The 24,989-nt window shown below is 61.4% G+C and overlaps 6 protein-coding genes across 6 annotated transcripts; all 6 read right to left on the bottom strand.

Annotated features, from left to right (window-relative positions):
* Positions 1-910: 910 nt before the first annotated feature.
* Positions 911-4,198, bottom strand: LDBPK_080230 (ubiquitin-activating enzyme-like protein; the record flags this gene model as incomplete). Its single annotated transcript, XM_003858540.1, has 1 exon — positions 911-4,198. The coding sequence occupies one exon, from the start codon at positions 4,196-4,198 to the stop codon at positions 911-913; it is 3,288 nt and encodes a 1,095-aa protein (XP_003858588.1).
* A 562-nt stretch (positions 4,199-4,760) lies between these two features.
* LDBPK_080220 (hypothetical protein, unknown function) lies at positions 4,761-6,266 on the bottom strand (the record flags this gene model as incomplete). Its single annotated transcript, XM_003858539.1, has 1 exon — positions 4,761-6,266. One exon carries the CDS (start codon positions 6,264-6,266, stop codon positions 4,761-4,763), a length of 1,506 nt encoding a protein of 501 aa, XP_003858587.1.
* Positions 6,267-8,064: 1,798 nt separating this feature from the next.
* Positions 8,065-10,026, bottom strand: LDBPK_080210 (hypothetical protein, conserved; the record flags this gene model as incomplete). The annotated part of the gene is made up of 1 exon (XM_003858538.1): positions 8,065-10,026. One exon carries the CDS (start codon positions 10,024-10,026, stop codon positions 8,065-8,067), a length of 1,962 nt encoding a protein of 653 aa, XP_003858586.1.
* A 1,421-nt stretch (positions 10,027-11,447) lies between these two features.
* Positions 11,448-13,511, bottom strand: LDBPK_080200 (hypothetical protein, unknown function; the record flags this gene model as incomplete). The annotated part of the gene is made up of 1 exon (XM_003858537.1): positions 11,448-13,511. One exon carries the CDS (start codon positions 13,509-13,511, stop codon positions 11,448-11,450), a length of 2,064 nt encoding a protein of 687 aa, XP_003858585.1.
* A 1,833-nt stretch (positions 13,512-15,344) lies between these two features.
* On the bottom strand, positions 15,345-16,229 carry LDBPK_080190 (hypothetical protein, conserved; the record flags this gene model as incomplete). The annotated part of the gene is made up of 1 exon (XM_003858536.1): positions 15,345-16,229. The coding sequence occupies one exon, from the start codon at positions 16,227-16,229 to the stop codon at positions 15,345-15,347; it is 885 nt and encodes a 294-aa protein (XP_003858584.1).
* Positions 16,230-22,218: 5,989 nt separating this feature from the next.
* LDBPK_080180 (hypothetical protein, unknown function) lies at positions 22,219-24,153 on the bottom strand (the record flags this gene model as incomplete). Its single annotated transcript, XM_003858535.1, has 1 exon — positions 22,219-24,153. The coding sequence occupies one exon, from the start codon at positions 24,151-24,153 to the stop codon at positions 22,219-22,221; it is 1,935 nt and encodes a 644-aa protein (XP_003858583.1).
* Positions 24,154-24,989: the final 836 nt, after the last annotated feature.

Here is a 24,989-nt window from a genome sequence, read left to right as displayed (position 1 = left end):
GGAAACGTGCGAGATGGGCCAGAGAGACTCGCAGACGCGGCGGCGACTGCGGCTCCACGCAACGTACCAATGCCACCCCCAGCTCCCAGATGACGCTGGCGTCGGATACAACTTTTCCTTCGCCAGCGTGAGGGGAGGAGAGATGGGAGAAGAGATGGGAGGAGGAGGAGAGATGGGAGAGTGATGTGGGGGCCATGAAGCGAGCCAGGAAAGTTGAAGCGGTCGATCCGACAACTGGCCGGTGGGCGTTTATGGTCGTGCCGCGTGCGCGAAGAGGGGGCGCACGCCGGCGGGAATAGAGCGTGTCGGTTCTATGCGAGAGCACAGATCCCCGTATATGCCTGTGCCTGTGCGCACTCACGAGAGTGCGGGGCCACCCGTCCTTCCGGTCCTTCCCGCCTCCTCGCTCGCCGGGTGCACACATGAAGGGCGCCAAATCGGCGCGGGACCTACTCTGAGGGCACGGACAGTAAAAATAATGAGAGGCAGAGGGCGAGAAGGGGGCCGTCCATGACGTCGCTGCGTGTGTGTAGGGGGGGGGGGAGGGAGGTACCGGAGGACGACGATGCGAAGAAGGTGATGGGAGGCTTTCTTGCTTGGTTTCGGAGAGAGGTCGTGCACGATGATGCCCATTGCCTGTGAAGGCGCGAGGCAGCCGCAGCAGCCGGAGAACGCACACGTCAACAGCCGTGCGCAAGCTCTTTCACCGGCTTATGATAGGTGGGTGGAGGGCGGCGCCGTGGAGCCGTGAGGCACACGCACAGAGCGAGGATTAAGCAATCCGCGCCGCCAGCATTGCGGAGAGAGAGATTGCTGCCTTCTTGCACTCCCGTGTCGCCGCGCGTGCACGCCTGTGATTCATGGCAAGTCGTCACGGCGGTGCACGCGCTCCACACGCACGCACGCACCGCTAGTCCAGCAGCACGATGTCCTTCTTTGCCGCGACGTTCGATGGAGCGTTCGTTGCAGGCGTCACGTCCAGCACCTCGTCGTCATCTGATACAATGAACTCCACCGCCACCGGTGCAGTCGTGGCCGCTGCTGAAGAAGCGAGGCCTGTCGTTCCTGGCGGTGCACCGAGGGCTTCTTCCTCGTCTTCTTCAGCAGGCGGCTCTTGTTGCGCTTGCTGCGCCGCGAGACGGGCCAAGGCTCTCTCTTCAGCCGCCTTTGCCTCCTCTAGTCCGGAGATCTGGAAGAACACGGTTGACGGTGACGGCGCTGATGTCGCCGCCCCCTTGTCGTCATGCGTCAGCACTACACTCCATGGTACGTCCTTGTTGAGCGCGTCAGCGGTGAGAGTGTAGCTCTGACGTTGGTGGGCGACCCCACCTGCCTCGGCGGGTGGAAGCTGCAGCACATCGGCGAGGATGTGGTCAGCCAGCTCTTCGTAGTCCTCATCCTCATACAGCATGGTGGATCCGTAACTGACTGACGGAGCCTCCAACCCCAATGCACTCTCGAGGACAAGGTGGGCAAGCTGGCCGAGCGTTGCAGAGCGCAGATCGAGCGTAACGCACACTTCTGGATGCACGTCCTGGCAAACGCCGCAGTGCAGGCGGTTCGGTGGATTCGGCGCGGTGCTGTGCACGAGGTAGTGGTCCATCACGGCTACACTTCGCCTCGCCTTGCCGCCCCCTTCTGCGGCGCCAGACATACGGGGAAGATATGCGGTGCTGTCCTCCGCGCCTACCAACGCCAGCGCCGCCTGCAGCGGCGCACAGGGGGCAGCAAGCTTCGAGGCACTCTCGTTCGCCGAAGGTGCGTCGTCACCGGCATATTCCATGAAGAGAGCGGGGGTAGTGTATCGCTGGCCTGGCGGCAACGGCACTCGGCGGCGGCGCACCTGTGGCACCTTGCGGGTGTACACAACGTGCGCGCGGGGCGATGTCTGCATGGACACGGGGGCTGACACGCCTGTCACCTCTGCCTGCGACAGTGGTGCCATCTGAGCAGCACTCGTGCTCGCAGGCTGGGAGAAACTGCTGCTACTGCTGCGCAGCAGCGAGATCAACTCGTGCACCACGGCCCCGGCGATAGTCGCGTTGGTCGTGGCGATAGCCGGAATAATGGAGCCGGCAATGCTCCGCACGTCCTCGAGCGACTGCTCCGCGATGTGGAACACGTGCGCGCGCATGTTTGCGGTAGCGCTGACGAAGGAAGTCGCTGCGTCGTCCTCCTTCCGGAAGGTCAACCCGGTTGGACGGGCAAGACACTGCGTCACCGCCCTGACGAACAGTTCCATGCAGTCCTGCACCGACAGCACATGATCCCCCGATAGCGGCGCCGGTGATGCCCCGGTGGCATTCGCGGAGATGTGCGCCGCCGCAACGCGATCGACATCGCGTCGACTCAGCGGCTCCGGCGGCTCCGTTGGCCAGGACGTCTTCAAAGACAGGAGTTCCTCGACTTTGGTCACGAAAAGCAGGCGCAGCAGTTCGAGAGCGAGGGCAGCAGCGGACGAAGCACGGCTGCCTTCACGTCCACTACGGTCACCAACATCATTGTGGCCTAGCGTAGACGAAGCCTCGGCCAAGGCGCACGTAGGTGCGCCGGTGCACCCTGGCGACGCCGCGGGAAGCTGGCGGCGTCGCCAGTCAGACACCATGGCGCGCAGGTACGACAGCTCGCCCCCATCAGTCGGCCTTGTTGCGCCGTGCTGCTGCTTATCCACTTGCAAGGGCGTGGCAGAGCCGCTGCCGGCCTCGGCCGTGGCACCAACATCCGAGAGGGCGCTCGCGCCCTTGCCATCCATGTCCGACGAGTCGCTGCCAAAAAGAACTTCGTACAGCTCCTTCGCGTAGTGCACGCAGTGCACCATCGTCGTCGGGCGCGCGTGAATGGTGCATACGGCAAACGTCCTCGTCTCGGGCGGCTTTGGCCGGCAGTCGTAGCACTCGAACACGTTCTTGAGGATGGGCTGCGCCTGCCCGTTGTACCCCATCGTGCCGCTCTCGATGAGGGGGATGTTGTTGCGCATGCACATGCGGTTCACATGCTGTCGTGCCGACACGTTGTCCAGCGCGCTCAGCACCACGGCAAACTGCCGGTAAAAAGCGTCGTCGTAGCGATCAGCCTTGACGTTGTCGTGGTACGCAACAATGCTCGGCGGCGTACGACGGCCACGGAGATCACTGACGTGCTCGGGTGCCGGGTCATCGGCTGCCGCGAACCAGTCAAGCACGGCGCGGCGGGCCGTGTCCGCCTTTGAGTTCCCGACATCTGCCACCCGGAAGAGAAACTGTCGATTGAGGTTCGTCGCGTCGATCGTGTCGAGGTCGATGAGGTGGACCTGCGTGAAGCCGCTCAGCACCAGAACCTTGAGCACCTCGCAGCCGATGCCGCCGGCCCCAACAACAAAGATAGGTCTCGCCCGCAGCTCCGCCGGCAGCATGCCATACGTGCATGGGGACGCCGCCGACCTAGACGCAGGTGAGTGCGGCACAGAAGACGACGCAGCCGGAGGTGTTGCCGTGGCGGCGCGGATTTGGATGGACTCGGTGAGCACGGCAGATACACACCCAGCGCAGCCGCCAGCCGTGACCGCAGTCGCGATGCCTCGGTAGGGCACGCAGAGGCCACGGGGAAGAGAGATTGCAGCCAAGACACGAAGCGTCACGGCGTCCACGGCGGGCGCAGCGTCCGGCACGGTTGCCTTGCTGATGCCGGCGTGGGCTCCCTTCGCAGTAGCGGAGGCGGTTGACTCGAGAGCCCCAGGTACAAAGGAGAAGCTGACTGTCGACCAGCTGGCCATGGTGGATGTCGTTGCCTCGCCACCGCTACCAGTCATGTCTGCAGGCGTCGGAGAGAGACGCACCGCTGGCCACACGGCCACCCAGCTGCTGGCAGCATCATTCACAGCCTTGAGAACAGCCGCAGCAGCAGCAGCGGTGGAGGGGGACGAAGCACTGCCCGCCGCCGCCTCACATGAAGCCGCTTCTAGGGCAGCGACAGCGTAGCGTCGAAGAGCGTCGGTGATACGCTCTTCCGACCACGCGGTAGCGATCACAACATCCGCGGGCGCCGAAGCGCTGCTCCGCGTCGCCACAGCTTCAATGCGCGCTTTCTTGTGCGCCGGCCCGGCCGACGGGAACACCACAGCCGCTTCGGCTGCTTCGGCTGCTGCGGCCGCGCTGGCATGAGGGATGACAACGTGCCCAATATGCACGTCTACGACAGAGCCCATGCAGCCGTCGCTCATCGTACGCTACTCGATACTTTCTGGGCGTGTGCGCGTTCTTGGCACTCTACAGGAGGAAAAGGAGGAGGACAAGCAAGGAAAAAAAAAAAACGAGGCGTGATGAGCAAGTGTTCGGTGGTCCGTGCAGAGACGAGCGGACATGAGGCGCGCAGCGAGAGCAGCGAGGGAAGAAGGACGACGGTGAAGGCAGTCCTCCGTGTTGCCATCATGCGTACAAGTCGCCATGGAAGCGCTTCAGCGGCACGAGCCCCCCCCCCTCCTCACGGGAGCGGCGTCTCTCTTGGGCTGACACGGGCCGAGGAGGAGCACGTCATGCTCACATTCAGCGGGCTCGGCAACCCCCCCAACACAACTACCACCATTCCTGTGCCCGTGATATCTTCCGCCTTCCCCAATCCATGAACGCGAGTTTCACTTTCAAGTGGAGGCAGCAGCAGCAGCAGGAATCAACTCAGAGTAGAGCGAGGGCGAAAAGAAATGAGAGCCGCGAGCGGTGTCTCCTTGAGCACAGGCGTCGCTGCGCGTCCGCCTCAGTCTGCTCCCCGAAAGAGATATCTAACCATTAAAGAGGCGCATGTGGGGGCAGTTGCCGCTCATGATGGGCGGCATAGTACTTCATGATGATAGACCAGATCGGCGGCCTCACGCCCATCTCGTCGTCGTTCGTGCGCGAAGCTGCGTCGCGCTTCACCTCGCAACCCGCAGGGCACGAAGGAGGAGATGCTGTGAACAGCTGGAGAAATATGCTGGAGGACGTGCTAGAGCGCGATGGCACTGTCGCCGATGTCGCCAGCGGCAGATCATGCAGTGCCATGTGCTGCGCGTGTCGGCGGTAGCGGGGCTCTAAGTAAAAGTTTGTGAGGCGGGCGATCTTGCCGCTGGCGCGGTTCGTGGGTGCGGCTGTAATCTGCTCGCTACTTGGTGGTGCAGCGATGAGCGGACGGTCTCGCAGCACGTCGCAAGCGCTACTCTGCTGGGCCGCCAGATGCCTTGGAATCGCCAGCTGCGGACCGCTTCCGGAACCCGCAGAGCGCGCCTCACACTCGACAAAGACCCCTTGCACCAGGCTACCGTGGCCATCCTCTGGGCAACCATCGCTGTCGATCTCAGAGGCTGAAGTGGCGGTGGTGGAGCACCTAAACAAAGTATCGTCCTCGCCACCGCTGTCACGTCTGCGACAGCGTGTTGTTGCCCACGTTGACGACCTCGGCGCGCTCGTCTCGCTACTATTCGTGGAGGCAGGAGAGGACGGTAACAGTAGTGGTGATGAGGGGCGCGCGTCCTCCAGTGCACGTGAGTCCGGCGGGCGACTAAACACTGCTACAGCAACGCATCCCCTTTCTGCGAAGGCGGCATCGCATCTTTCATCAAAATTGTCCGTAGCAGCAGCGCAAGATGCAGGTGTCGGTGTCGCGTCGCACCTAAACTTCTTCTGCGCGGGGAGGCAATGACGACTACGGGTACCACAGGCGCACTCTGAGGTGCGATCACCTCTTCGGTGTTCTGCCGTCGCTGTGCGGTCATGGCCGGCCCGTCGACCATCCACGCTTGTGTGTTGCCGCACCTCTTCTATGTCGCCACTCCAATGCCAGACGTCGGTGTCAAGCTTCGCCGGCTTGGGGCAGTTGTGCCTTGGGGGTGGCGCGACCGTGCCGTCCGGCTCCCTTTCTAGAAGCACAGCACCGCTGCCCTCCTCCTCGTATGGGCGTAGGTACCGCTTTAACGTGTGCACTGCCCCGCCATCTCCTCGACCTCGTGTGACCGCGCTTGCGAGCTGCGGCGCCGTCGGCGGTGCGGCACATACAACCACCTCCTCCTCTGCGCCCTCGCCACTGCCACAGCCGCCTCGTCCTTCTCCAGCGCCAGTGTGTACGTCTTTGGCGTGCAGTGGCTCCTCTGATGCGCTTGCAGGCCCTCCGTGGTTCCTGCTCGCCGCAGCACAGCTTGCATGGGGAATGTTCGGGAGGTGGTAGATGGTGCGTGTTGCCATCGCACGCGGATGCTGTCCGCGGTCACTGCGGAGTGCAAGCCCTGCGCACGCGTGCAGCTGTCGGCGTCGCGGAGGCATCACCGAGTTCGCGAGGGGAAGGCTCCAAGGCCGAGCAGCATCCACACCGCTAGATGGAGAAGGAAGCGTCTGTCTACCATCAACGATCCAAGCGCAAGAGAAGCGCGCATGTCCGCGACGCTGGGGAGAGCGAGTGAGCGAGCGTCTTGAGTTGTGGCGCGCGCAGAGCGGTACTCACAGGCTGCTTCGATACTGCGAAGGTATGCGTGTCGAGCGCCGGTGCGTGCGGGGTGGGTGGACGGCGCCGTGTTGCTTCTTGCGCGATACCACGAGCGAGTCGATGTGTCTGGGGGTCTTACGGGAGGCGAGGAGCACATGTGATTGGTGACTCGGCCCAGCACAGCAGGAAGGTGCAGCATGCAGATGAGAGAAGGGTAGGGTAGTCACTCGCAGCGACGGCGTAAACGGCCATGGGCACGGCTGCGTCGCTCCCTCTGCATGTATGTGCCATGTCTGACCGCTGCAAAGAACGGGAGAGTGGCAGCGCGACGCATGCCGAGTGGAGTGGCGGTGGGTGGGAGCCTCTGCTGGTCACGCTTCCTCAGCCCGCAGAAGAGAGTGAGGTGTGTGCGTGACGGCACACAGCTGCCGTCCTCATCTGCACACCGACAGATGCGCGGCTATCACTGGTTCTTTCTTCCAGTTGCGTCTCCCCACGGTGCATCACCCCTTCGATTCGTTCGTGCGTGTTTCGTTTTTTGACGGGAGGGGTGGATGGTGGTAGTGGGTAGTGGCTTCCGTGGCTGCCGAGCGCTTCCCATCGCCGTGCTGTCGCGCCTCTCGTCTCTCGCGTCACTATTTCCTTGCCATTGCCCTTTCCAGGGCCCTCCCCTTCTCTGTGTGCTCCTCAGTGTCTCGTGGCCCACACACGCGCACGCACCTGCTTCGCCGCTTTACCTCAACTGCAGCGACTCCATGGCTGCAGTCACCACGGTGCTCCTCTCACAGCGATGAACGCTCGCGCAGCATCCCGGGAAGACACCCTTCTCCGGCCGGAAGCCAAAACGAACGGCACCAGCGGAGTCTGCGACACTGTGTCAACACACACCGGCAGGCAGGCCGACAAGCCCACGTGGCGAAGAGAGGTGGGGCGAGGTGAAGAAGAGGTCGGTGTCATGCACGCACGAACGACAGAGAGGGGATCGTGAGGCGAACAAGCAAGATGCAAAGAGAACCGCACCAGCAGCAACGAGTGGCCCTTAAAAACGTTTTCCTACATCAGCGTGCCCGCTCTCTGCCCAAGCGCAAGCGTTAGGGGGTCTACTCGACCCCGACCACCTCACGAGCCCCATCGCGTCCTGCGAGGCGGCCGTGGGGAAGAGCCAGTACAGCAATACCGCCTCCTCCACCCTCCTCCCTCCCGACACACACAGAGAGAGGGCGAAGCATGGAACCGAAAAGCACAAGCAAAAGGGCGAAGGCGGACGGGGCGGAAAGCGCCCACGTCCACGCACGTACAGGAAGCACAGTTGATCAGCGCACGCGCGGCGCACGACATCGACCAGTGGCTGCCCATCCACCGCGACGGTAGCAGCGCCGGCCAGCATGGCAGAGACACAAGAGAGCATGCCGGCACGTAAGCACGTGGATACAAGACCGGACAGTGAAAAAAAAAAAAGCGTGAGGTCCATATGCAGGCAAGGCGGCGGCAGCCATCCGCGACGCACACGTGCGACGGGCAGCACTCAAAGGGAGGCCAACGAACATGTGCTCGCCGCTGTCTCACTGAGGAAGAGACGCTAGCAAAGACCAGCCGCCAGTTGTCCGACTTGGCCAGGAAGCGCACGCAGAGTGCACACTACAACTTCTTCAGCTGATGCACTTGTTCTTCGAGGATATTGGCGTTACCGGCGCGCTGAAACACACCAATCGCGAAGGACACGGTGCCAACAACGGCGGCGGTCATGTTGAACGCGGAGGAGACCCACGCGGAGGCATACAATGGACGCACCGTCAGCGCCTCCGCGATGGCACGGAAGTCCGGACGCGCAGCAGCATCGCCCTCCGGTGTGGATGTGGCCCTCTTGGCCGTAGTAGCTGCGGTGGACGCGGGGACGGTCCTGGGCACCGGTTCTGACGGATCGGCCACGTTAGCGGCAGGCTGCTTGGACCCCTCTGGTGTGTCGCCGGCGTTGATACCGGGCGCTGGGGTTGCGCCCGTGAATTTGCTCACGATGTGCAGCGTCAGCTGCGCCTGGTTACTCGCCCAGTCCTTCGCCACGTTAAAGCCATGCTTTATGGACTCGAGCCCGTTGCCCGGCTGCACCACCTTTGCCGTATCGCGGGTAGTGGCGGCTGCCATGTCGTATATGCGCTCCAGTACCGCCGCTGAGCGAGCCTCCTCCTTCGCGCTCAGTCGCCGAAGGACCCAGATGTTCGCCGCCACCAACAGCAGCGAAAACACCGCCATGTAGCGTGTTGTCTTGGCCTGTGAGCGGAGCTTGCACACGTAGTCCTCCAAGAAGTCCACCACCGTCTGGACAGCCCGCGCCTCGTCAGGGGTGAGTGCCAACGCGGCCGTGCCGCCCGTCTCAGGGCTAGAGCAAATCATGGCCGTCGTTGAGCCCGCCTTTTCCACACGCATGCCGAGCAGCGCTGCCACGCCAAAGTGGTCCGACATGGGGTAGTAGTGGGCTGCGTCGTCCGCGCTCTGTCCTTCCGTTGATGACGCCGTCTTGCGCCCCGGCTTCGCTAGCTGCCCGGTCGCATTGGCGCCGCGTGGCACGCGCTTGCCGGTGAGCAGCTGGTGCCACAGGGACCGGCACCACGCCGAGTGCGGCGGGACGTGAACCTCATTTTTGGTAAAGACGACGAGCCCGTTCGGCGCGTCTTGCAAGGCGCACGGGTAGCCATCGGCGACGTCCGGGCAGTCGGCAAACTGGCGCAGCGCGAAGGCTGGACGAGAGAAGAAAATGTGATCGATCTGCGAGGGGATGTCCGCCTCCAGCTTGAGCAGCTTGAAGTACGACGTCTTCATCGAGTTGAAGGTGTTGCTGTCCGAATACGTGAAGAACCGCTGACCGCCCTCGCGCTCCTGCTCCGCCGTCGCTGCATCCCGCAGCGCCCGCGGCGGAGGTAAGACGGAGTGCATGTCGTACCCGTACCGCTTGAGCAGGATCAGCATCATCTGCACCTCGAGCGATCGCTGAGAGCAGTTGAAGTCGCCGCCAATGATGATGCGGTCGGTAGGACGCGAGGTGCTTACGATGAAATCTGCGAACGAGATCGCCTGCGAGATGCGGAAGGGAAGGTAGCGCTCGCGCTTCCACGAGGACAGCTGGCTGACCTTTTCGTATACGGCGACAAGGTGAGTGGTGTAGAGGGTCACCTCCTGTGCGTTGGCGGCGCTGCCATCCTCCATCGTCACCGGCACCATCACCCGCACCATGGCCGCCCCCTTGTTCGCAAAGAAGTCGCCGTGAAGGACCATCTCTGGGTAGCCCTGGAGGGGGAAAGTGTGGAAAAAGGCCTGGCTGATGGGGTAGCGTGAGATGACGGCGCAGCCGGAGCCGTAGAAGGAGCTGCAGAACCGACGAAAGGTGTACGTCCGCTGCACCGCCGGCGAGGCGTGCTGGAAGATGAGGTCAAAATCCTCGACGGAGAACTGCTCCTGTAGCAAAATGACATCGTAGTGCTCAATCTTCGTCGCGAAGACCTTCATGCGCGCCTCGCGCATCCTCGAATTGAAGATGCCCCAGAGATTGAACGTGAGGACGCGGATGGGCAGCTCGCCCGCGGCAAAGGTCGACGCGTGCGACATGTTTTGCAGGTCTCTGCGTGTGTGTGTGTGTGTGTGTGTGTGTGTCTGTGTGGCGGTGCACGTGTGGAGATCACGGTTCGGGGAGGAGGGGGGGGGGAGTCAAGGAGATGGGCAAGCAACGTCGCTCGGTGCTGCGCCGATGGCAGGACGCGCGAGAAGCAGGCACACACGCGCGCTGGTGATTGGAAGCAAAGTAGAAGGAAAAAATGCGCAGAAACGAGTGCAGCAGCGGACGAGGAAGCAGTCAGAGCCGAGGAAAGGGCGATGATCGGAAAGGAACGCGCAGGCGTGTGCTTGTGTGTGTGTGTGTGTATGGGTGTGAGTCGCAGTGAGGGCCGTATATGCGCACCTCAGAGAGGGAAGACAGAAGGAGTGGTGGAAAAGACACGCGGCAGAAGGGATGGCAAGTGACAGTGAGCGAGTGCTGCGTGTGAGTGTGAAGTACCCTGAAGAAAGAAAGAAGCAGTGCACGAAAAAAAAAACCTGAAAGGCTGTGTTCGTTGCTCTGGGAAGGGGCATAAGGAGAGGAGAGGAAGGAAGAGGGGGTTCAACTACGTGCAGACGTGAGGCTTCGGCCGGTAACAACGTGAGCGGTACGCGGCGGGGTGTGGCAGATGCGGATACGTACGTGACAGGTGCGATCGAGAGCAAGAGGCACGTGCGGCGGCTCACCCGCATGCCTGCATGCAGCTGCGCAGATACAAGCGCCATGCAAACCTGTATACACATGGATAAGAATAGAAAGAAGTGTTGCTTGTGTGGCGCTGCTTCGCAGGTGTCTGTACGCCAGGCGAGGGCTTGCTCAACGGCGGCGAGCGTCAGCACGGTCAGGCTCGGGCACTCGACGGGCCTGCACACGCACGCAGATGCGAAAGCAAGAGAAGGGAAAGGATACACGGAATGAACACACCGATGCCAAGCGAAGCAAAGCCAATGAGGTCGAAATCAGGCGTGAGGCACCCAATACGCGCAGGGCGGGGCGGATGAGAGACAGGTAACGGATGCATGAGTGCTCGTGTGTCCGGGTCTGTGTCTCCACTTGAGCTAGTGGGGTGGCGGTGTGCGCACACGCAACGCCGTGCCCCCTTCCACCCCTCTAGCTCAAGTGGAGACACAGAGAGTAAGGAATTACTCCAGGACACAGCAGCGTGTTCCCTCCCCTTGCTCAGCCGCCCTCCTCCATCCTAAAGCTGCATGCCTGTGTGCGTGCGAGGTGTTCAGCGGCACATCAAGACCTGCGCCATCACGGCAGCAGAAGAAGTGCAACCAGCGAACGTGCACGACATGCGCGTCTCGCCTTGGAGGAGTGGAAGACGGCCATGAGACCATATGCGCGGAGTGGTCAACGAGAGTAGATCAAAAGGTGCGACGTTGTTGTGGCGCCGCATCGGGTGCACATACCCAAAACACGCCGTCGCAACCTACTGCTGCCTCGTCGCATGTCCTGCTGCAGCGGCATCGCAACTGCTTTTACAGATGCGAAGCTCCTCCTCGATGGGCACCAGGTGTACCTCCTCCGGTTCCAGTGCCAATCGCGCCACGCGCAGCGTCGCGTGAACAGCGCCGCAGGCGTACATGAAGCAGGAGGCAATGCATTGGTAGATGAGCGCACGCAGGACGTTGTCGCCGGTGTGCGCGTACACGTCGCCCACCTTGTCCGTAAAGCGTGCGAGCCGGCACGCCACAGCTGACGCAGACGACTGCGGGACAGCCTGCGCGGCCAGCAGGAGCCCTAGCGCAACACAGCTCACTGCGCCGAGCCTCGCGAAGATGTTGCACGTGGTGTCCGCCGGGGCCCACGTTCGCAGCAGCACTAGCGATAAAGACGTGCGCCAGCACAGGAGGAGGAGAATGCCGTGGCGCAGCAGCATCGGCACTATCGTCCACGTCAGCGCACCAGTGCTGAGCACCGATGCTGTAAAGACAAGGTAGAGACATGGCACATCGGCAGCATGTGCCAGACTCGGCGCAACCGTCGTCGTGCACCACCGCGAGGCAGCAGGCGGTCGCGAGTCGTCGCCGTCCTGCTGCATGGGCGCTGAGGTGTCCTTCTTCATCTTCCACGCACCACTGACGGTTTTAGCCGCCTGCTGGGGAGCGGGGTGGAAGGCGAGCGGCCGCTCACAGCGCAGAACGCTGATCACAACGGAAACCGCCGCCAGCAGCGAGACGGAGGGAAAGACCAGCACGCAGCTGCTAGGCGCGTTGCGCAGAAACAGCACCGTGCCAGAGATGGTGGAAGCGGAGAGCATCCAACACAGCAGCACCACCTGCTTCACCACGTACTCTTCCCGTGAAAGGCACGTCACCACCTTGACTCGCTGGCGCCCTCCACCAGCGCTGCCCTGCGCTGCGGAGGCGGTCTCCACCTTGGGCTGTGGTGCCAGCGGAGCTGGTGTTCGTGCACCGTCGCAGCGGCCCGCCCGCTTGGAAGCCCAGTACGCCTGATGCTCTGCCCGCTGTGCCGCCAGCTGCGCTGCGTACACCACCGGCGTCTCGAAGGATAACGGCGGCTTACGGACCCGGTAGAACGTCAGCACGAGAATGCTGCCCGCGTTCGCGAGGGTTAGAAGGACAAGTACGATGTAGTTCAGCCACAGAGGACTCTCCTTGTTGATGTAGCTCTGGTTCACCGTGAAGATGCCAGTGAGGGCCTTGGCCGTGGAAGTCCACGGAAACCCAAGCCACTCGGTCAACCGCCACATATTCGGCGTCGGCTGCGCGCAGTTGTAGTACGAATAGGGGCCAGCGAGGCAGCGGGCGTGCATCTCATGCCCACCCGTGAAGGACAAGTTCGCCGGGTCAATCGCACGCTCAGCCGCTTCACCCTTCGTGGCTGCGCTGGACGACGGCTTTGGCGGGCTCGCGAAGAGGTCCATGAATGTCAGGACCGGCTGCTGATGCAGCCACCACGGTGTCGTAACGGCCAGCACAAGGCACACAGCAAACAGCGTGGCGTAGCAGAAGCATCTGTTCATCCAGAGCGTGTCCCTGTAGCACGAGTAACCCATGCGCACGTAGCCGTCCTTTCCCACCGACGGACTGCTCCTCCCTCTCGGCAGCTTCACCTTCACGAGGACGCGGCGGTAGCCGCGCTGCCAGCATGCAGAAAGGCTCCAGAGGACGAGGAGTAGTGTCGCGAAGAGACACGAAGGCATGGCAAGCGAAATCACGGTGACTGTCACGGAGAGCCCGATTAGAGGGCAGACGCCCGGCTCCTGCTTCAGCGCAAAGACCTCTACACCGTTCCCGACGACGATCGGTGTGGTCATGTCGAAGGAGGCGTCTGCCGTCTGCGCCTCACCGGCGTGGAGCTGCAGCTCATTCTGGAGGGCAAAAAAAAGTGCCCACACGAGAAGCGAGCCGCACAGGCACCACGGCTGCATCGTGCACACCTCCACCACGAGGAGTGGCAGAATGCCCATGAGAACAGTGATGAGAGAGCCAAGGAAGGCGGCCACGTCTCTCGCCTCACGCGCCGCCATGCCAGTCAGCTCCTTCTCCCTGCCGATGATCGTCTCATCCGGCGACCTGGACGACGCCGTTGCCGCATTCGCCGGTGGCGCTGCCACAACTGTAGACGCCGTCACGTTGATGCAGCTGTCAGCTGGCAGATGCAGACGAGACGCACGCTCCCGATCGCAAGCCGCGCGACGCAGCAAGCGCGAGAGGGCGGCGGCGAAAAGCCATGCTCCCGGCGCGCCGACGAGGACGACACAGCCTACGCTAACCCACGCAAGCGTGCTCCGCAGCTCAATGGCGTCGCTGTGCGTCAGGCGCGGCTGCTGACGCGACGTGAGGAGTTTCATGGCGAGTTCGGGCCGCATCCACTGCAGCCACACCCCACACGCGTACAGGTACAGCACATGGAAGGGGTACAAGATCTGCCCTTCGGTGACGACATCCTTTGGCAGGCGCATGGGCCCTGGCACGCCGCTGTAGGCTTCCGAGCTGTGCAGGTACCAGCTGCTGTACGGCTGCGACACGGCACGGCGCATCCAGAAGAGCGACAGCAGCTCCTCGGGCAAGGCGTCGTCAAGCGTGCGATCCTGCATCAGCGTCGCGCTGCGCATCATTGGCTTCCCAAGCACGCTCTGCACCCACGCGACGAGGTCGTGCCGCAGCACGGTGGTGGCGAGGCCCTTAGTCAGGATCAGTAGGGCTACCCAACAGATAAGTAGCGTTACGGCCTCAAACGAGAGGAAGCCACGCATGGTCGCTCACAACGACGCGCCCGGGAGGAGCGCAGAAGTGAGATGTACACGATGTTCGTGAGAAACGCAGGCAAGATGCTGGTGGCAGTGACGAAGCAAAGGAAGCCCAGGGACGACCCGTGATGCGACCGGGCAAGTCGAAGCTGGCAGCAGAGGGCGGCACGCACACCAGAGCGGCAGGATACGATACGAGAACACGCCCCACCTACTGCGGTCGGCTGAAGGATAGGACGGCGGCCGCGCGGATCGGAGCGAGAGGGGGAGGGAGGGTGAGGGGGCGAAGACAGATGCATCGGCCACACCGCCGGCTGTGCTTGTGGTGACCACACACCGACGGCACGAGAACGAGAGACGCGACGCACGTGAAGACAGCCGTGTCACGTGCGATCGAGGGGTTCGCGAGGGGAAGAGAGAGGTAAATGGACAGGCGATCAGCCGGCTGGTGAGGCAACGGTAGAGCACGCATCCACTACGCAGAGTCGCACAGGCACGGAGGAGGCTGAGGGGGAGAGAGAGCAAGAAGGCGCTCTGGCGCCACGTAAAGTCCGAGAAGGACGCCTCTCGGTCACGCGAAGGCAGTCCCGCACTGCTCCTCCTCTTTATCAGACACCAAGGAGGAGGTGCGGCGGAGAGCGTGCGTACCATCTCCCGTGGCGTTGTACGCGCGACACCACCGCCACAGCCGCCGTCGCCTTCTTTGGTTTTCCTCACCCCTTCTTGTCTCGTACGCCACTGATGGCACGAGCCGCGGTTGGTTTTTGTACTGCCCTTTGGTCTTCGCCTTCGACCCATGTGCTGCAGTGCCGCGACCAGCCGCCGCAGCAGCAGCCCGGCGTTTACCCGGCGGGAGGGATGGAGAGACGTCCGAGCCCACGACTTCATATCCGTCCTCGACCACCGACTTGAGCGACTTCCTGTAGCGATAACAAGACCAAGAGGAGAAGAGAAAGAAAGCACGCCGTTCACGTACTGAGCAAGCACCCGCTTGCACAGGCAGAGACACAGCCAAAGAGAACCGACTGAGGAGTCCTCCCGCCACACGGACGCCAAGGTGTCATTGAAACATACATGTACAGAGCCAGCAACCTGCTGCGCCGCTGTCGCTTACACGTTCGCGGTCTGGTCGCCAGACTTTGGCATCCACGGCGCGGTGCGGTTGACCGGGTAGGACATGCGCATGTGCATCTCCGGGCGGCGCATGTGCACACGCGGCTGCAGGAACCGCCGCGCCTCCAGCGGGATCTCCATCGGCAGCTTGATGGACATCTGCTGCTGCTGCGCCTCCATCATCGTAACCGCCTCGTTCAGCCAGTTCACGTCGAGCTCCTTCGTTTGCTCGACGTGGTCGCGGATCGCCTGGAGGTGCGCCTTGCCCACCTGGATCTGGTCATGCACCATGTGCTGCACCTCGCTTGACTGGGCCGGGCTGACATCTGCGATTTTCTGCGCTGGATTGCCCGCCCACAGCTCTCCCGCGTACACCCGCGCGTCCTTCGGCACAGCCGAGCCGGCCGCAACAATCGCGCCGTTCTCGACGACGGCGCCGAGCGCGATGGAGGCTCCAGGGCCGACGTACACGTTGTCGTGCACCTCGCAGCAGTCGAGGGTGGCGCCGGCACCGATGTACGTACTTTGCCCAACGCGGATCTGCCCCATCAGCGTCGTGCGGTCCATGACAACCGTGTGATCGCCGAGGATGGTGGCGCTTTTCGTGTGGTAGTTGCGCAGCACCGAGTGGTAGAAGATTGCCGTGTCGTGGCCGAGCACCACGTTGCCCACAACAAACGCGTTCGGCGCAATGAAGCAAGCGTCCTGCGTCCAGGGCAGCATGCCGCGGTAGGCGCGGACGTTCTGGTGCCGCATCATCGGGTAAGGGTGTCGCTTCGTCTGCATGTAATGCGAGATTATAGAGAGGCGGCTGCCGACGTCCTTCAGCATGAACCCGAAATAGGGGAAGAACCCCGGCACGGTCGTCGCGTTTCTCGGCATGGTTGCTGAATCCGCCACGTGTGCAGCAAGGCCACAGCGCCAGAGAGACGCGGAGAGATGCGCCCCCCCACGCACGCGAACGCGGAGGGAGGGAGGGTGCGAGGGAGGGGGAGGGGAGGGGGGCGCCGTGGAGTTCAGCCGCTGAACCGAACACTCGTAACGAGAGAAGCGACAGCGCTGTCTTGCACGACCTCAAGTGTACACGTCGACCAGAATGAAATGAATGGCACGACTACCTAAGTGCCTGCCTACCTAAGACGTGCAGCTGACGGATAACGAGCCGCACGAGAGAAGGAATGAGGGAAGAGAGAGAGAGAGCAACGGTGGGCGACGACTATCAGATCGCCTGGCTCATTCTACTATGGCGCCGACGCGCGAATCCTGCGCTCTCGAGTTGTGTAGCGGTGCGTGATGTGGGCGTGTAATTTGCAGAGGGGGGGGGAAGGGGCACTGGCACACACACCACACGCACGCACAGACCCGCACAATCCGTCTTCGCTTCTGGTGAGGTCTAGCACACGATGGGGGGACACACGGGCAGGAGAGCTAGTCAAGCTGTCGTGGCAGCTGCAAAATGTGTCTGCGGGGAGGCGACTGAGGGAGAGAGGGCTGAGACGACGACGACGAGAAAAGGAAGAGGGAGGCGACGAGTAACGCGCTTGTGAGAGAGTGCGCGAAGCTGACGAAACGGGGAACAAGAAACGCTGCCGCGCAGCGTGAGACGGGGGGGGGGGCGCAGAAACGAGAGCGGAAACGCAGCGTGAGCGCGTGAGAGACACACCGAGAGAGACACACCAGAAGCAGCAGAGAACGAAGTGAGCACAACATGGCATCCAGCGTCAGACATAGAGAGAGGAACGTGGAGGCACAACCTCGTCGGCCCCTAAGGGGGGGGGGGGAATGGGCAGATAACATGCAGAGGAGCCAGCGCAGATCAGATAGGTACCTGCGTCCGTGAGACAGACCGTTATCCATATTGACTCGCACACTCTCCCGCTGTCTCGCGCTTCGTTGCACCCTCGATTGGCCCTCTTTGGGTGGAGCGCTCACGCCGTATCGCCGTCGTGCCGGTGCGCTAAATTCGTTGCACACGCGTGCGTATCAGGTGAACGATGGCCGGCCGAGTCGACGTCTACAATCCTGTGTGTCTACTTCCGTTCGCTCAAGCGACGGTGCTGCGAAGCGCGTGGTACCGGCACCCTTGGCAGTGACTGATGGAATGGCATCGATTGCACCGACACGAAAACGGAAGGAGTGCGGGGTTTCTCCACATGCGTCGCAGTGCTGGTGGTGGTGGAGAATGACAGCTGTGTCTGTGTATATGGCTGATGCTTACACACACACACAGACACACGTGTGACGGTATGCGGAGAGTGCCGAGTGAGCGCGCAGACCTTCGTTGAGGAGGGAAGCAAGGTGGTGAGTGGGGTGGGGCAGCGCGGCACGACTGCACACGCACGCACGCACAGAAACCCGCATGCGCCGGCATCAGCACTTGCGCCTCGCTCTCTCTCTGTGATCACCTAAAGTTGCGGTTGATGGTGCACGCGTGGGCAGGCACGCATGACGGGCGTACAAGAAAGGTCTGATGTGCTGTTGTTCTTGTCTGTCGGTCACCATCTATCGCTTGTGTTCTTGCTGAGCAAACCACAGCGGGGGAGCACGGAGACAAAAACGTGAAGGCGGAGGTGGCGCTCATCGTGGACCGTATCTTGAGGACGAAAAGGAGGGAGAAGAATGCTGCGGTCGTGCGTGCGTGGGAGAGGGTCGGGAGGGGATGGCCATCAACACAGGCCTTGAAGGGGCGAAAAGAAGTTGCACCAGCGCACAGGCGCACCGCCGGAGGCAGAGGGAGAAGAAGGAAGAAAGGGAGAACACAGAAGGGCAGCGAGGCTCAAGAACAAAAACAAAAATAAAAATACGCGCAATATGAAATCAACAAGATCACAGAGCGAAAACCAGAAAGGAAGGAGTGGGGGAGAGGGGGGAGGCGATAGGTAGTGGTGGTGGTGGTGGTAAGGGGATGTGTGTGTGTGTGTGTGGAGCGAGGGGAGCAACTCAATGCCAGAGAGAGAGAGACGATAAGGATGCGCGGAGGTAGAGCGTCCGCACACAAACACATTGAAGGCCACCCACCACACTCCTTTTAGAGCCGCGCTGATGCCGTGATCAGCTAATAAAGAGATATTAGAAGTCAGGAATCGAAAAGAGGTCACGGTGAAAACGAAACGAGACCAGCGACGCCACACTGCATGGATGAGCGCGCGCGCACACACGCGGACATCGACGTGCGTTCAAGGTCTCTCAAGCAAACAACAACAACAAAAAAAAAACAGAAGGGGAACGCGGACAAACGGCATGGAACACTTCGGTGCCGTGCGCGCACGTGTGCCTGTCCTTGGGTATGCGTGCGGCACACAGAAGCTGAGAGGGGCGGACCATATCTGTCTTCTCCATCGTGTCCATTCCGCCACCGCAAAGCAAGTTACAGCAAAACAGACGCATTACACACACGCACACAGCTACAACGCACGTGGCCCTCTGCTGCACCACAGTTACATCCGCCTCCTCTATGGCGAGCCTTCCTGCCGTCGAGCCGGGCCATGCGTCTAGCAGCCTCCTCTCTCCCTCTCCTTCCTCGCTCCCTTGTCGGATGCGTGCTGCGCGGTCGGTGCCACACGGACCTGGGGTGCGCTTTATGCCGTGGATCCAGGCGGACCGCCTCTAGGGTGCCTGCTCGAGGACGGAGGCGGGGGCGTCTCTGTCGCGCAGGTAGCCGTGGGCGGGTCCAGGTGCATGCCGGATGAGCACCCAGAGGGTGCTGGCCAGCTTAACGTCAGGGCCTCCTGAGACCCTGCACATTTTGTCTGTGTGACTTTCTTCTCCCCCTCACTCGCTTCAGGCCGCGGCATCCCACAATGTGGTGTGGTGATTCTCCACATGGGGGTCTTGAGGGCTCGATGGTGCAACTCGAGGGTGCTCTCGTCGTGCTTCCGACATCTGCGCCTCATCAGTGCAGACCTGGTCGGATGCAGGAGATGTTTGCCTTTCCTGACTTGCTGGCACGATTCATGGTGAGCTGGTACGAAGCTGAGCAAGGCCGCAGGTCCCCTCCGGCACAGCGCCCACTCCAGGCATGTCCGCGGACCCCAAAAGCCCGCAGTCGCACCCGGACGTCAGGCTGTGCCGGCTGCTCGGCTTCCCCCTCTCAGTGGGGGGTGGGCACTGGACCCTGTATGAGACGACGCATGGAGGTGGTCCCCGCATCATCAGGAGGTGAGGAGACCAACGGATGAACATTGAGGAAGAGGAGGAAAAGAAGAAGCGGCCGTTTTGGAAGCATCAGCGGCACCGGCAGACGGACAGAGAGAGACGCACACACCCAGCGAGGGAAGCTGGGCGCGTGAGCTGTAGAGCAAGACAAGGGAAGAGAGGGGTTCGGGGGGGCGTCAGCGGCGGCGGCGGCGGGGAGACAGGGCCACGAAAAACGTTATATATGATACTGGCAACAACCAGCATAGAGAAGTAGAAAACGAATAATAAAAGCAGCTAAAGACACTCACGCAGCTGTGGAGGGGGGAGGAGATGAGGCGACGCCGGCAAGGCAATGCCTGCGAAGGCATCCATATGCAGAGAGAGAGACATGCGTGCGCACGTACTACACCGTTCCATCATGCACAGTACGCGCGCGAATGTGACGTGCTCTCACCTCACGTGCGCCGCAGTTAGCGGCAAAGGTAAGAGCGAGGGCAGCCGCACGGCCAAGCGAGGCACGAGAAACTCTCGCAGATAATAAAAACAAGAAAGGACAAGAAATCAACTGCGGGCTCATGATTGGGCTCTATATGCGTGTGTTGTTCAGAGGACAACGAGGAATGAGGAAGGACAATGAGGAGAGAGGTTGACAGACCGCAGCTGTGATGTGTAGCCCTGGAGAGGAAGAGAGAGAAAGAGATACGAGGCGGCCACAAAAGACAGAGACGAAGAACAAGCTTCTTCACGTCATGCTCCTGCGCCGATCCATCTCCCCACATTCTCCCCTCCCCTCCTTATTGAATAGCCACCTCACTCTTTCTCCTCCTTCGCTGCGAAGACCGAAGAAGCCGAACAAAATAGAGAAGAGCACCGCCTTCCGTCGCCATATACTCACACAAACCCTACCCCTTCGCCCGTCCTTCGCCACCCGGTGTTGTACGCCCCATCTCGGCTTTTGTGTGGCTACTCGGCCGCCGCCACCTCGCGTCGGCCCCGAGCACCCACGCCGAGACACGCCGATACACGGGAGCGCATAGACACGCAGGCCATCAACGCGTATCCCCTCCGCCCTCCCCCTTCCCTCCTTTCACTCCCGCACAGAAGCACCCTCATTGTTTGCTGTCAAAGAAATGAAGGCGCGGGATTGGGGGAGGGGAGGGAGGCGGTGGATGGAGAAGAGGAGAGTGAGTGAGCGAGGTGCGAGGGACGTTGAGGAGGTCCGTTTCGCTTGAGTGACGCACGCGCGCACGCACGACCTCGTGAGGCTATCCGGAGGAAGGGGGAGCGCGTGAATGTGCGTGATGTATATCGCCGAGGATAGGAAGAACCCAAAGGAAGGGGCGAGGCGCAGGGAAGTCGAGGGGAGTGGGTACGCCCTCCTCCGGGCACAGTTAGACGAGCATGACACACGCACAGGCGGAAACAAAATGAAGAGGTGGTGGTAGGGAAGGGAAGACAATGAACCAGACACGAAGAGGGAGGAGGAGAGAGAAAGCTGGAGCCGGCCCTCACAGCTGATTTATGTGTGTGTATGTTTGTAAGGTCGGAGGTGCGGGTGCGCGGCGCAGACAAGCGCAAGCAGCAACAAAAAGCTCGAGAGAGGGAGAGGGGAGCAGCCGAATTACGAGAGCGAGCGAACAACAACAGCAAGAGATAGAGATTGTGTCTGACCCCCCCCCCACACACACACACACGCACAGACACAGAAATACAGACAGACGCAGGGAAACAAGAGGCGCATAGCAAGCGTTCGGTACAGCAATGGAGCTCAACATCAATAAGCGGAGAAGAGGGAGAAAGAACGAGAAGCTCTCGGGCACATATGAGCCACGCACTCGTGGAGATCTTCTCCACGACTTACGCGCTGATGTGGCGAGGGAGAGGGAGGGAGAAGAACGCTAGCGTAACACGTGCAGACACACAGGCCAGCAAACAAGACTTTAGAACATATGAAGGGCACTGATAGATCAGAGAAGGAACACGGTGAGAAGGCGGTGTTTGTGGAGGGGGGGAGGAACGACACAAGAAAACGGGGGAAGAGGGGAGGGGTCAACGCAGGCTGGAGGTGAGAACACGTGCATGCACACACAGATGCGCACGTGCGTGTGCCAGGAGAACAACGAACAAAAACTAGATGACGCGAAGGAGCGCGATGATAATGCGGAGCTGCATCGAAAGAGGGGAAGAAGGTAAACAAGACAGAGAGGTAAGGGGCAGAGAGGGCGGCAGGAGACCATGACACGGGCAATCGACAGCGACGGTGGCAACATCATCTGCTGCCGTGCGGAAAACACGATATGCACGGCACAGCCGATGTGCGAATGGGAGAGGAGGAGGGCGTGTTCTTCTCGCCTCATCTCTGCAATTTACTTCTAGAGGAGGGAGAACGAGGAAGATGAGGAACGAAATCCGAACGCAGACGCGCTCGTGGTGGACAGCAGAGGAGGAGTGCGGCGGTGAGGCAGCGGTGGAAGGGACGAGGACGGAAGCAATGACAACTAAAGCGGGGCGGGGGGAGGGAGGGTCAGAACGCCGCCAGCAATCCACCTCTCTTATTCCTTCGCTCGCAGCTGCTGTGGCTGCATCCCTCCCTCCTCCCGCCAACACCACCACCGACCATCACCTTTTCGTGAAGGTGACCAGGAGGCAGAGGGGTGAAGGTAAAGAACCGTGATGGTCGTTCTTCGTCTTCTGATCCTGCGTCACTCGTCCCCCAGCATTCTCTTGGCTCGCATCAGCGAAGAACTACATTACGGCGGCCGAGGCGACGCAGCACACCCCTCGCCGCCTCGACCCACGACGGTCCAGGCACCATGAGCTCCACCAGCTTCGGACAGGCCTCGATCCACCCGAAGTCCTTTACCAGCGACGTGCAGTTGCGCATCAACACGCACTGGAGACATGGGAGCTTTTCAAGCACTGATACTCTCGTCAGCAGACCGCAGTGCGACACGTCCAGGTACGTCAGCGAAACGCACTCAGCGAGCGGGGCGATGGTGCGAACGCGTTGGCACCCATTGACGTCGAGTAAGCGCAGCTGATGCAGCGCGTCGAGTCCTGTCAAGGACATCAGCTGCGAGCACTGCGTTGCACGCACCTCGACAACACGAGGCGACCTCGACAACCACAAAAAGTTCTGCATGTGGCAGTTGCCGGTGATCACCACCTTCTCCAAGGCGGGCAGCGCGGGAAGGTCTGAAAAGCCGCTCAAGCTCATGCACGTGAAGAGCGTCAACTCACGCAGTGTGGCGGAGGAGTGCGCCACAAACGACCGCAGTGCGTGCAGGCTCGGTATGGAGAGATTGAGCTCCTCAAGCCCGCTCAGACCCATCCCGAGACAGGAGGCGGACGCAAACGCGGTGATCGACGCCGGCGACAGGTGGTGAATGCACAGGTAGGACAGCGAACCCCTCAGCCGCGGCACCCACGAGAGATCACGCAAAAGCCCGCAGTTCTTCACGGTTACCGACCGCAGTTCCGGAAAGCCACACAAGCAGTCGAACCCAACAAAACTCGCGCATCCGTCGAGCAAGATGCTTGTGAGCTTGAGGGCAAAACGGAGCGAGTCCACTCGGTTGTAGGCGCAGTTGCGCAGCGTGATGTGTTTCAGGCGCGTGCACGTCTCCACCCAGCGGGGCAACGAGCGCCGGGCCGAGCTCGTCACGTGGAGCTCCTCAAGCACCGGTGCAGCCGCGGCGGCAGAGGAGAGGCGCAGACGCCTTGTCCGCCGGCTTCGCGCCCCGGTGGCAGTTGTCGAGGTGGTCGATGTCGACTGCGGTGTCACCGTCCGCGCTATGGGTGACAGCTGTGCGACCCCGTGCACCGCCGCAGGGAGCTGGCTCGCGTGTTGCGCCGTGGCGGGCGCATCCATGGCAGGCGTCAGAGATGGGCTGGTGTTGCTCTCTTCTTCCTCGTACTCCTCGTCCTCTATGTTGACAGGCACTCGAGTGTCTGTGGGGTCGCGGACAGTGGTTGTTCGACGGAACAAGTACAGAACACGTAGAGATGCGTGAAACTTGTTCAGCAGCTTCACGGGAGATACGGAGCACGTTGCTACATGAACCGCACGCAGCGGGGACTGCAAGCTGGCTAGGAAGTTGTTCACCTCCGACTGGGGCCAACGCAGGCACGATCGGACGTCAACCTCGACGACCAGCCGCCGCACTGACGGGGAGAGCTGCACATGACGCAGTTCTCCAAGGCGAAACAGCTGAAGCCCAAAGAAATGCCGAGGCATGCGCATACGCCCGATGGCCGATGATGCAGGGAGCGGCGAGTCCTCACTTGAGTAGAGCGTTAGCCGCTCCACTGCCACGTCCACAATCTTCATACAACAAAACAGCACCGCCGTCCCTCCAGCCGCTTGCTGCACGGCCGTGCTGAGGCAGCGGTCGACCCACCACATGCCCACCTCCAGCGCAGCCTGCGCGCCATCCTTGCGACCGGCAGCACAACACGTTACCACCATCACCTCCCGTACGCCGGCTGCGGGTGCGAGGCAGACACCTCGCTCACGCGCGTAACGAGCAGGAACGCGCTCTACCGTGAAGCTGAGAGTGCTGCTTGAACCCACGCAACAGCGTCGCTCCGTGGCGCATCGCGCGCCTGGACCAGCCGCAAGCATAGCGCGGGGCGGCTGTGGCGAGAAGCTCAAAAGAAGCTCGAACATGGCTGGAGTGAGCATGGATGGCGGAAAAACGTGTCGCACACACGCACGCGCGCACGTTCAAGAGAAAGGAGGCGAGAAAAGAGCCGAGGGACGAAGAGGGAGCGAGAAAGAGAGGGGACCGAGAGGCAGCGACAGCGGCGCAGCGGCGGCAGAAGTAAAAGAACGGAAGGAGAACGAGCAACCAATAAAAAAAGGGAAGACGAAATCAAAGGCACGCACGCGTGCGCCCACCCCGAAGGCAGAGTGCCTGCGCGCGCGCGTTGGTGTGGAAAGCGACCTGTTGCTGTGCAGCAGTCGAGCTGTTAGACAAACGTTTTATCGGGGCAGCAACGCGCACAAGATAGAGCCGGAAAAAAAAGAACGAAGATACACACGAGAAACAAAGAAAAAGAAACGAAAAAAAAAAAGAGAGGGAGATGGGGTGGTGGGTGGTGTGAAGCGGTGACACGCGAGAAGAAGAGCTGACAGACCGAGTGCCGGACAAGAGAGGGAAGAGCGCACAATCAAGCGACGAAACGAATGCTGAGCAAACAAAGAAGGTGAAGGAGGCGAAGAAACGCGAAATCGACAACGACAAGAGGGCCCGCCGTGCCACGACGAACAGAGAAGACAGAGAGAAGAGAAGAGGAGAGGAGGCGAGGAAGGGTCGAGAGAGAAGACAGTGCAGGAACCAGTGTGAACACGTCAAGACGCAATTTGCCGCCGCCGACACCACCAACGCGCACATAAACAACGTTAGAACAAAAACAGAAGGCGAAGGCCTCTTTCGCGAAAAAGGCAGGCACACGAGACACACAAACACGCTCGCACGACGCGAAGACAGAGCGCCAGCGGGA

The sequence above is a fragment of the Leishmania donovani genome, chromosome 8, assembly GCF_000227135.1.
Source record: "Leishmania donovani BPK282A1 complete genome, chromosome 8".
Taxonomy (NCBI): domain Eukaryota; phylum Euglenozoa; class Kinetoplastea; order Trypanosomatida; family Trypanosomatidae; genus Leishmania; species Leishmania donovani.
This window is presented reverse-complemented; position numbering and strand designations above follow the sequence as displayed.